The 11,954-nt window shown below is 64.4% G+C and overlaps 2 protein-coding genes across 2 annotated transcripts; one reads left to right on the forward strand and one right to left on the reverse strand.

Annotated features, from left to right (window-relative positions):
- Positions 1 to 292: 292 nt before the first annotated feature.
- LOC142048932 (THAP domain-containing protein 7-like) lies at positions 293 to 3,597 on the forward strand. Its single transcript, XM_075076287.1, is given in 6 exon segments — positions 293 to 379; positions 1,010 to 1,089; positions 1,729 to 1,884; positions 2,726 to 2,866; positions 2,961 to 3,240; positions 3,242 to 3,597. Coding segments are annotated over 5 exon segments (918 nt in total). The 5' UTR covers positions 293 to 379; the 3' UTR covers positions 3,503 to 3,597.
- A 388-nt stretch (positions 3,598 to 3,985) lies between these two features.
- SLC27A5 (solute carrier family 27 member 5) lies at positions 3,986 to 11,345 on the reverse strand. The gene is given in 11 exon segments (XM_075076239.1): positions 3,986 to 4,402; positions 4,404 to 4,526; positions 5,057 to 5,187; positions 6,040 to 6,137; positions 6,233 to 6,431; positions 6,640 to 6,730; positions 7,423 to 7,617; positions 7,715 to 7,839; positions 8,843 to 9,001; positions 9,797 to 10,172; positions 11,319 to 11,345. Coding segments are annotated over 11 exon segments (1,578 nt in total). The 3' UTR covers positions 3,986 to 4,348.
- Positions 11,346 to 11,954: the final 609 nt, after the last annotated feature.

Genomic DNA, 11,954 nt, shown 5'->3' on the forward strand with positions numbered 1-11,954 from the left:
CTTGAAACACCCTAAAACCTGAGGGGGGCCTTGAAACGCCCCATAACCTCGCGGAGGGCGGCCTTGAAACGCCCGCGTCGGAGGGGCGGGGCTTGCATGGCGAATAAGGCCGGGGCGGGGCTCGCCTGCCCAATGACAGCGCAGTATGCAAACGAGGCAGCGGGTCCAGAGGGGCGGGTGAGAGAGCTCCGCCCACCGCCGCGGCGCACCCAGTGAGGAGAAAGGGGCTGGGCGTTGCGCAGCCAATGAGAGGGCGGGGGCGGGGGGGGTGAGCGCTCGCGAGAGGCGGAAGTCTCGCGGGCTCTCGCGAGAGGCGGCGGCGGGCGGTGTTGGGGGGGCGGGAACGCGGCCGCGGTGGCGGCGGGATGGGAGCACCGAGGTGAGGCCGCGATCGCGCCCGGGGCGGCGGAACCGGCCCCGGGAACCGGCCTCGGCCCCGGGAACCGGCCCCGGGGGGCGGGGAGGAGGCGTCCGCCTCCGGGGCGGGGGCTCCGGGACCGCCCCTTCCGGGCCCCCCTCCTTTAGTAACCGCAGCCCCCGTGAAGGGCCTTTAGCAACGCCCCCCACCCCCCCCGGTGCCACGCCTCCCCATGACGTCATCACCCCACCTCGGGGGGAGCCGTGGTGCTGGGACACCCCCCCCCCCTTGGTGACTTCATGGCGGGGGGGGGGGTATTGGGGGCTCTCGGGCGGGGGAGGGCACTGCTGGATGTGGGGGGGGGGCAGCTGGAGGGTCTGGGGGGGCACCCGGGCTCTGGGGCAGCTTGAGGGGCGCCGTGGTGGCCCGGGGGGGGGTGTGTCACATCTGTGGGGCGTGGGGGGAGCGCCGAGGGGTCCCCAGGGGATCTGGGGTGGTTCTTCGGGGGGTGACACAGGAGATTTGGGGGGCAGTTGGGGGTCTAGCGTTTGGGTGGCGCACGGGGAGCGGGGACTGCATGCAGTTTTGGGGGGGTGGGGTGGGTCCTGTGGGAGAACCTCACCCCCTCTTTACCCCCCACCCCCACCCCAGATGCCCCGTCACTGCTCCGCTGCCGGCTGCTGCACCCGCGACACTCGGGAGACCCGCAACCGAGGCATCTCCTTCCACCGGTGGGTGCCCCACACCCCGTGGGGGGGAGGTGGGTGGGCCCCACATAGGCCCCTCCTTGCCCCTCCACCCCCCCGAGGGGCCTCGCCCCTCTTTCTCCCTTGTGATGATTTTATTTGGGTGGTTTTTCACCTCTTCGATGCTTCATTTGTGTCCCCCCCCCCGCCCTTTGCGATGGGCCGGCCCAGGTGTGGGGCCTCCCCATGCCTCCCCCCCCGCCCGTTGCGATGGGCCGCCCCAGGTGTGGGGCCTCCCCATGGCCCCCCCCCCCCCCGCCCTTTGCGATGGGCCGGCCCAGGTGTGGGGCCGCCCCATCCTCCCCCCCCCCCGCCCCTTTACGATGGGCCGGCCCAGGTGTGGGGCCGCCCCATCCTCCCCCCCCCCGCCCTTTGCGATGGGCCGGCCCAGGTGTGGGGCCGCCCCACCCTTAGCAATGGTTTGCACCAGGTGTGCCCCCCCGACCTCCCATTTCAGGAATGGTTTAACCCCATCCCCTTTACCTGGGCCTCCCTGGACTGTTCCATTTGCAGGTGTATGGGGGGGGAGGGACGACACACCCTTCCAACCTTGCCAAAAACAGGTGGGGGGGGGGCTTTTGAGGCCGCCGCCTCGCTGCTGACCTGTGCCGCCCCCCCCCCCAGGCTGCCCAAGAAGGACAACCCGCGGCGGGCGCTGTGGCTGGAGAACAGCCGGCGACGGGACGCCAGCGGGGAGGGCCGCTGGGACCCGGCCTCCAAGTACATCTACTTCTGCTCCCAGCACTTCGAGAAGAGCTGCTTTGAGATAGTCGGCTTCAGGTAGCTAACGAGGGGCCGTAACGAGGTGTCCCCCCCCTTCCCCACCTGAGAAAGGGGTGCCCTAATTAACAACACCCACCCCGCCCCCCCCCCCCCCCCCCACTTTAATTTAAAATAGACTCCTCGAGGCTGGGGATTAAAGAGGTCTCTCCCTCCCCCACCATGAGTGGAAATGGTTTGCTCTGAAACACCACCCCCACCCCACGCCTCACTTTCCCAGCTTGGGGGGGGTTCCCCCCCAGCCACCCTCTGGGGGCTCCCCAGGACTTTGGGGGTTATGGATCACCCCCAAGAGGCCCTCGCCAAGGCTTTTTGGGGGACGACGACACCTTCACCCCCCAGAACTTTTTGGTTTTTGAGGCCCACAAACTTTCCCCATGAGCTTTGGGACACCCCAGGGTCTCCCCCGCCCCCCCTCCCTCCCCCCAAAATCGGGGGGGGGCACCCCAAAGACCTGGGGGTTATGGAGCACCTTGGGGTACCCCCACAGCTGTTGGGGGCTCCCTCCCTGTTTCCCCGCAAGGGCTTTAGGGCACCCACGAGACCCTGCAGTCTGTGGGTTCCCCTAAGGAACCCCCAAGGCATTTTGGGGGCCCCCCCCTTTAAGGCTTTTGAGGTTCCCCAAAGTTTTCTTTAGAGCTTGGGGACACCCCAGGGCTTTTGGGGACCCCCTAGGGCTGGGGAGCACCCGGAGGACCCTGCAGCTTTTGGGGCCTCTGGGGGCTTTGGGACACCCCAAGGACACTGACAGCCATGGGGTGCCCTGGGGATGCCCCCCCACCCCCAGGCCTTTGAGGCCCCCTGAGCCACCCGCTGACCCCCCCCCCTTTTCCCCCCGCAGTGGCTACCACCGTCTCAAGGAAGGCGCCGTGCCCACCGTCTTCGAGGCGGCCTCCCCCAGACCCCCCCGGGCCACCAAGCCAAAGCCCCCCACGCCCGAGAGTGACACCCCAAAGCCCCCTCGGGCCACCAGGAGGTGGAGGTGAGTCCCAGGGGGTGGGCGGTGGGTTGAGGGCGGGGGACAACATAGGACGCCACTGGGTCCCCCCAATTTAATCTCCCCTTTCCCGGCGCAGGCAGGACCCCACCCCTTCCCCACCGGAGCCCCCCTTCACCGCCGACGTCTCCTGCTTCCCCCGGGAAGGCGAAGACCCCGGTGCCCCCCCAGCCGGTGACCACGGGGGTGTCCCGGCCCTTCCCGGCCCCTCGGGTGCCCGGGGTCCCCTCCCGGACAGCCTTTTGGTGGCCACAGGGGACGAGGAAGCCACGGCCACCCCGGCCCTCCCCGAGGGTGACCCCCCGGCAGCCCCCCGCCCCGTTTCCCCCTCCCTCTACATGCTGCGGCTGCCGCCGCCGGGCCGGGGCGTACATCCAGAGCGAGCACAGCTACCAGGTGGGCAGCGCCCTGCTCTGGAAACGCCGCGCCGAAGCCGCCCTCGACGCCCTCGACAAAGCCCAACGGCAGCTCCAAGCCTGCAAACGGCGAGAGCAAAGGCTGCGGCTCCGCGTGGGCGAGCTGCAACGGGAACGCCGCGTCCCCCTCGAGGCTCGGCGGCCCCCGAAGGAGCCTCCGCCGCGGATGGTGGAGCTGCAGGTGCTCGGTGATGGCGGCGAGTGAGGGCTTCCCGGCGGACGCCCGGCTCTTCTCCTCTTCCCTGCCCCGGTGCCGCTGGGAAGGTTTGTAAATAAAAATTTTGCCTTTTCTATGAAAAACGTGAGGGGGCCGGCTCGCGTCTGGGAGAAGGGGGAGGCGGGACAGCGTCCCCAGGCTGGATTTTGCTCGCTGGTTCGCGGCTGCAGGGCGAATTAAGCTCCTTTTGTGCTTAAACCGGCTCAGCGGGTGCTGGGGAAGGGCAAGAAGAAGCTGACGTGGTCGTGGGGGCTCTGGTGCGCGTCGGCGTGGGGCTGGGGTGCGTGAGGGAGCGTGGGCTGCCTTCCCGAGCCGCTTTACGTCATTGATCGGGGAGAAAATTGGGTCGGGGAGAAATAAACGGGTTTTGTTCCAGATCGATGAGCTGCTTTAGCTCAATAAGCTCCGGGTGGGACGACAAAGGGAGTTTTGGGGACCAATACATCTCCAAGGGCAAGCAAGAGGCCAGCGCTGAGCAAATGTTCCTTTACTGGCAGCGGGGAGGGTTTTGGGCACTATCTGCCCCCTCCAGGAAGGAAAGCGAGCGGGTCAGTCGCCAGAAAATGGCCCTCATCCACCCAGCACCCGCCTGGACCCAAATAATTGGAATTAAGCCTTTACTTCCCGCAGCCAGCGTGGCACTGAGGCGCCGGGCTGGGGTAGCAGCGAGCGCCGAGACCAGCCCGTCACCCGCGTCATGCTCCAACACCGTTAAAAACACCCCAAAGGAAGCAAAAACTGCCTGATTAGCCCCAAATTGGCCTTGCTGGTTGCCCCGAGGCAATTAACGCCCCAGGGCATCGTGGAAACCCCGGCGTGGCGTGGCTCGTCCTTCTACAGGTTGAGCTTCATGGCGAGGATGGCGGCGTAGATGTCGGGGCTCAGGGGGGACGTAGGATTTCACCTTGTCGTCGCGGAAGAAGAGGGGGTCTTTGATGAGGTTGGGGTCAAAGCCTTCTTTGACGAGGTTGCCTTTGCACTGCTTGAAGGTCCCCGTGATCTCCAGGGCATCCTGTGGAGATGGACGTCGTAGAAATGGGGGACCCCGGTGCTGTCATCGGCAATGTGGGGGGCCCCACGCCGTCGGCGGCACCGGGGTGTGTGGGGGGGGGTGTATCCGGGTGCCATCACGGGAAACGGTGCCCCCCCGCGTCGCCGGCACAGGGGGCACGGATGACGTCATTGGAATTGGGGGGGGGGGGGACGGGACACACGGACACCTGCGTGGTGTCGTTGGCGCAAGGAGACCACCCACGGGTGCGGGGTGGCCGCCGCCGCGGGAAAGGAGGGACCATGTCGCCAGCGCCGGAAAGGGGGGACCGACGCCGTCATCGGCACGGGGTGACCTGATGTCACCGAGATCGGGTGACCGTCTCCGGGGACGGATGGACAACGCCATCGTCAACGGGGTGACCGGCACCACCGTCGGAATCGCCCTTCGACCAAAGAACCGCTTTGGCAGGGGGCTGGGGGGTGGGGGAAAGGCGCCCCCGTTCCCCAGCACCGCCCCCGCGACGCCTGGGTGAAACTGGGGCGACTGACCTGGATCCGCACGAAGCGGGGGGCGGCGTAGCTGGGCAGCGTGTCCCCAGTGAAGGCATAGAGGTTCTCGCCCTCGAAGGTCGCCCCGGCCTTCAGGCGGATGGCCGCCATGCCGCACCTCCCCTCGCACCCTGCGGGCGACGCCGGAGGGTTATTTTAGGCAACCAAGTTTCGTTTTGTTCTTGGTGGCCGCTCGGACCGTTGTGGGGACCTGTTGCACGCCCAAAGCAACGTCGGACACTTGTCTTGGGCGGGACGTGTCCTGCTTTAGCCTTGGAGGCCCCGGGGACCATGATGGGGCCGCAGCATGTGCCCGGAACAACAGCAGACACTTACTTTGGGCAGCTGAGCCCCGTTTTACTCTTCCTGGTGGCCGCGTGGACCATCAGAGAGACCTGTCAGTTCTCCAGAACACCACCAGATGGTGCTTTTGGGCAACCAAGTCCCGTTTTATTTTTCTTGGTGGCTACTTGGACCATTGCAGGGGCATGTTCTGTGCCCCAGAACAATGCTGGACACTCGGTTTGGGCAACCAAGCCCCCCTTTAACCTTCCTGGTGGCCTCTCAGACCTTTACGGCAGGCCGTTGTGCGCCAAAGCCGTGCCAGAAACTTACTTTGGGTCGGTAAGTCCTACTTCAGCCGCCTTGGTGGCCAGTTGGACCATTACGTGGGCGTGTTACTTGCCCCAAACAACACTAGGTGCTGCTTTTGGGCAGCCCAGTCCTGTTTTACTCTTTTTGGTGGCTCTTTGGACCATTGTGGCGGTAATTGTGAACCCAAAACGATACCGGACTCTTATTTTTTGGGTCAATGAGTGGTCAGGCAGTTGGACTAGATGATTGTTGTAGGTCACTTCGTTCTGTTCCTCTTCAGGCTTCTCGGTGGCTGCTCAGGCCATTTGGGGACACATCACATGGCTGAAACGTGCCCCTGGTTGTTATTTTGGGCCAATTCCCCGCCCCCTGCACCACCCAGTACTCACCCGGCACGGACACGCCGTAGACGTTGACCTCCTGGATGAAGTCCACCATGGCAAGAGTGGCCTCCACCTCCGTCGTGGCCACATTCTCGCCTTTCCAACTAGGGAAGAGAAGGGATGAAGCCGTGAGGGGGAGGGATTTGGGCTGGAGGTGGCATTGCCCACGCAGACGTGGGGGTGAGAACGTCGGAGTTACCGGAAAGTGTCTCCCACGCGGTCCTGGAAGTAGACGAATCGTTCATGGTCGATCATGAGGAGGTCGCCGCTGTTGAAGAAGGTGTCGCCTTTGACCAAGACATTCCTCAAGACCTTCTTCTCTGTCTTCTGGGAATCGCCGGCGTAGCCATGGAAAGGGGTGTTCTTGGTGATTTTGATGACCAGCAGCCCCGTCTCGCCTTCGGGGAGGGAAAGGAGGGTTGGAGGCTGGCCAGCACCTGCCTCCGTGCCCCACCGGGTGGCCGGGAATGATCTTCCGGTTTCTGGTGGCTTCCAGCCACCAAGACGATGGTGATAAGGACCAAGAGGTGGCTTTGATGCATCTCAACCCTCTCTCTGTCCCCCTTTCCTCCCAAAAAAGCCCTGGTAAGGCTCGTCTCTTCTTACCAGGGTGGGCTCGGATGCAGAGTCCTCGCTCGTCACGTATGGGTTCATCCTCCTCCACGTTGTACTTGATCAGCTCAAAGGGAGCGAAACTCTGGAGGGAAGAAGAGGGACAAAGAGAGAAGCTGGTGGGTGGAGGAGAAACGGGATTAAAAAGAGCGAGATGACTTTCCTCCCAGTGCCAGGCCTGATCCTCTGTTATTCAGCCATTATAACCCCCAGGAAACACATCCCCCCCCCCCCCCCCAAATCCCAACGTCCTGGGTGGCCACTTGTTTTCCATCCAAGCTAATCGCCCTTTATATTTAAATAAGATTTAATCTAATAGATTCAACCGTTGACCAAGTTCACGGTATCTTTCAGCTCAAAGGCCTGTGGGAAAACGCTGGATGCTGCAAATGTGGGCAAAGGGTGGGGAAAACCCCCTATTTTTGCAGCATTTGCTCAAGACGTGGGTGGTTGGGAGTGGGAAGTGACACCAAAGTGGCCTTTCTTGGGGCTACAGAGACACCCAGGTCACCACGGACACTCCGAAACCGGACTTGGAATCGACGCCGTTGAGTCAACGTTGGCCAATCGGGTGGAGGGGAACCGCTTTTTGGATGCGAAGAGGGGGATCGTGGAGACCCTGCCCTTGTATCAACCCAACCTGACGGCCGGCGTCGCCTTCCCCGGGAGGTCACCGTTTGCGCCACCGTGAAGAGGGTGTCCTGGAGCTCCCCCACTCTTGGCCTCAACCCAACTTGAGGTGCAGAATTGGCCTCCCCTCCACCGCCGGCGGCTCACCTTGACGAATACGTTGGCTCTGCCCACGGCCCCGATCTTCCCGGTGTAGTTGATGAAGCCGGCGTTGCCCTCGGTGGCCCCGTAAAACTCCCAGATGGCGATGGGGCCGAAGCGATGGAGAAACTCCTTCCACACCTCCGCTCGCAGCCCGTTGCCCAAGGCCAAGCGCACCCCGTGCTCCCGGTCGTCGGCGCGCTGCGGGGGTGAGGAGGGGAGGGACCGTCTCGGCGTGCGCCCCACGGCAGCGCCTCTCCCCGCTCCGGGGTGGATTTGGGGCTGGCGAGGCTCTCACCTTGGGCGTGTTGCAGAGGTAGCGCATGAGCTCGCCCACGTACTGGATGACGGAGACGTCGTAGCGGCGGCAGTCGTCCCAGAACTGGGAGGCGGAGAACTTGGCCCGTAGGACGCAGGTGGCTCCTGGGGGGGGGGGGGCGTGGCAGGGAGGCGGTCACCCCTCCCCTTTTCCCCTCTTATTTTTTTCCCTTTCTCCGTCCGTCTGTCCATCCATCTCCATGAATATCTGTCCTGTCCATTCACACACACACACCCCCCCCAGTCGCCCATTGTCTGCACAGACACTCTTCTGTCGTCTTCTCATCCCGCTCTTTCCTTTTCCATCCCTACTCTCTGTCATCTGTCTGTCCGTCCACCCCCCCGCTAATCCATTTATCGCCAGAGATCTCTCTCCTTTTCTCTCCTTCCCTCCATCCTCACATTCTTCCGTCGTCCTTCAGTCCATCTCCAGAAAAAGTCTGTCCATCCCTATATAAAACCAAAACCCTCTCTCCAGTCCACCCGTCCGGCTCCATAAAATGTCCAGCGCCTTAAAACACCCATCTCCGTCCGTCCATCTCCAGAGAACATCTGTCCGTCCACCCAGCTCCGTAAAACACCCAGCTCCATGGAACATCTGTCTATCCATCCAGCTCCGTAAAACATCTGTCCATCCATCCCCATAAAACACCCATCTCTGTGAACATCTGTCCATCCATCTCCATGGAACATCTGTCCATCCATCATCTCTCTAGAACATCCAGCTCCAGAAAACACCCAACTCCACAGAACATCTCTCCATCCATCCATCTCCATAGACCATCCAGCTCCCTGGAACATCTGTCCATCCATCCATCTCCATAGACCATCCAGCTCCCTGGAACATCTGTCCATCCATCCATCTCCATAGACCATCCAGCTCCCTGGAACATCTGTCCATCCATCCATCTCCATAGACCATCCAGCTCCATGGAACATCTGTCCATCCATCTCGCCATCCCTCACCCACCTATGGGCACAGCTCCCTCTCCTCCTCCCCCTCCTCCCCACCCATTTCCCCACCCGCCCCCCACCCCCCCCGCCTGTCCTTGCCCGCGCTCCCTCCCAGTGCTGGCCGGCCGGCGTGGGGGCGCGGGGGGGTACGTACCGACCTCGAGGCACCCTCCCACCCCGATGAGCAGCCCGGCCGAGTGGTAGAGTGGCAGCGTTGTGTAGATGACATCGTCAGGCCGCAGGCCACAGAGCCGGCTCAGGTTGGCCACCATCATCAGCTTCATCTCTGTGATCACTGCTGCCTTGGGCAGCCCTGGGGGGTGGGAGCAGAGGGTGGGGAGTGTCCTCCTCGGAGGCGGTCGTGGGAGATGGGAGGTGCCGGGGCTGAGGGGTGGGATGGGAGGCCAGAACCCTTCCCTCAGGGTGGGGGGTCTCCATCCCTTGAGGTCTCCAGACCTCGCTGGGAGGAGCTGTGAGGAACCTCATCCAGCTGCACCAGTGTTGATTGGGGTGGGAGCTGGTCTGGGTTCAGGGTTGGACGAGGGAGGTCCCACCCCCACCCCGTTGGGTTGGATGAGGGAGGTCCCACCCCACCCCGTAGGGTTGGATGATGGAGGTCCCACCCCACCCCGTAGGGTTGGACGAGGGAGGTCCCACCCCACCCCGTTGAGTTGGACGATGGAGGTCCCACCCCACCCCGTTGGGTTGGACAAGGGAGGTCCCACCCCACCCCGTAGGGTTGGACGATGGAGGTCCCACCCCATTGGGTTAGATGATGGAGGTCCCACCCCACCCCGTAGGGTTGGACGAGGGAGGTCCCACCCCACCCCGTAGGGTTGGACGAGGGAGGTCCCACCCCACCCCGTCCCACCCATGGGCACGGTGAGCCTCCACCCTTGGCGACACCCAACCCTCGCAGGGACACAGCCAGGAGGAACCTGGCCCAGGTGGGCCCACGGCGGTCGGGGTTGGCCTCCGCGAGCCCCCTCCGACCTCCCGGCATGACCTCGCCCACGCAGCCCGCGGCGGGGGTCAACCCCCACGGGTGCTCGCCCGTCGCACCCAAGGAGCAGCCCCCTCCTCCCCTCGGGGGTCCCCGCAGCCTCACCGGTGGTGCCGGAGGTGTAGATGTAGATGGCCTTGGAGTTGGCGGTGATGCCGGCGCGGTGGTGGGCGGGCAGGGGGGCGTCGGAGGCGGCCTCGATGGCGGGCAGCAGGGCCTCGACGCCCGGCGTGGGCGAGGCGGCGCTCAGGTAGGCGACGCGGATGCCGTCGCGCCGCAGGGACGGCAGCACCTCCTCCACGGCGGCCTGGAGCTCTGGGTGGGGTGGGGGGGGGGCGGGAAAAAGGGGGGCGTGATCCCGGTGGGGGTCCCCAGATGGACGAGGGTCCAAGAGGGAACCCAAAGGGTGAGGAATGGTGGCCAAACGGGCACCTCGGGTGTCAGGGGCGACCCAAAGACCCCGGGTGGGCACCCAATGTACCTCTCAAAGGAGTCGGGACCCCCACCCAGCCCCAGGTGGGCACCCAATGTACCCCTCGATCAGGTAGGGACCCCCACCCACCCCCAATGGGCACCCAAAGGGCCCCAGGTGGGCACCCAATGTACCTCTCGATCAGGTAGGGACCCCCACCCACCCCCAATGGGCACCCAAAGGACCCCAGGTGGGCACCCAATGTACCCCTCGATCAGGTAGGGACCCCCACCCACCCCCAATGGGCACCCAAAGGGCCCCAGGTGGGCACCCAATGTACCTCTCAAAGGAGTCGGGACCCCCACCCACCCCCAAAGGGCACCCAAAGGGCCCCAGGTGGGCACCCAATGTACCCCTCGATCAGGTAGGGACCCCCACCCACCCCCAATGGGCACCCAAAGGACCCCAGGTGGGCACCCAATGTACCCCTCGATCAGGTAGGGACCCCCACCCACCCCCAATGGGCACCCAAAGGGCCCCAGGTGGGCACCCAATGTACCCCTCAATCAGGTAGGGACCCCCACCCACCCCCAATGGGCACCCAAAGGACCCCAGGTGGGCACCCAATGTACCCCTCGATCAGGTAGGGACCCCCACACACCCCCAATGGGCACCCAAAGGACCCCAGGTGGGCACCCAATGTACCCCTCGATCAGGTAGGGACCCCCACACACCCCCAATGGGCACCCAAAGGGCCCCAGGTGGGCACCCAATGTACCCTTCAATCAGGTACAGACCCCCACCCACACCAATGGGCACCCAAAGGGCCCCAGGTGGGCACCCAATGTACCCCTCGATCAGGTAGGGACCTCCACCCACCCCCAATGGGCACCCAAAGGACCCCAGGTGGGCACCCAATGTACCCCTCGATCAGGTAGGGACCCCCACCCACCCCCAATGGGCACCCAAAGGACCCCAGGTGGGCACCCAATGTACCCCTCGATCAGGTAGGGACCCCCACCCACCCCCAATGGGCACGCAAAGGACCCCAGGTGGGCACCCAATGTACCCCTCGATCAGGTAGGGACCCCCACCCACCCCCAATGGGCACCCAAAGGGCCCCAGGTGGGCACCCAATGTACCCCTCGATCAGGTAGGGACCCCCACACACCCCCAATGGGCACCCAAAGGGCCCCAGGTGGGCACCCAATGTACCCCTCGATCAGGTAGGGACCCCCACATACCCCCAATGGGCACCCAAAGGGCCCCAGGTGGGCACCCAATGTACCCTTCAATCAGGTACAGACCCCCACCCACACCAATGGGCACCCAAAGGGCCCCAGGTGGGCACCCAATGTACCCCTCGATCAGGTAGGGACCCCCACACACCCCCAATGGGCACCCAAAGGACCCCAGGTGGGCACCCAATGTACCCCTCGATCAGGTAGGGACCCCCACCCACCCCCAAAGGGCACCCAAAGGGCCCCAGGTGGGCACCCAATGTACCCCTCGATCAGGTAGGGACCCCCACCCACCCCCAATGGGCACCCAAAGGACCCCAGGTGGGCACCCAATGTACCCCTCGATCAGGTAGGGACCCCCACCCACCCCCAATGGGCACCCAAAGGACCCCAGGTGGGCACCCAATGTACCCCTCGATCAGGTAGGGACCCCCACACACCCCCCAATGGGCACCCAAAGGACCCCAGGTGGGCACCCAATGTATCCCTCGATTGAGTAGGGACCCCTACCCACGCCCAATGGGCACCCAAAGGACCCCAGGTGGGCACCCAATGTACCCCTCGATCAGGTAGGGACCCCCACCCACCCCCAATGGGCACCCAAAGGACC

The sequence above is a fragment of the Phalacrocorax aristotelis genome, chromosome 29, assembly GCF_949628215.1.
Source record: "Phalacrocorax aristotelis chromosome 29, bGulAri2.1, whole genome shotgun sequence".
NCBI lineage: Eukaryota > Metazoa > Chordata > Aves > Suliformes > Phalacrocoracidae > Phalacrocorax > Phalacrocorax aristotelis.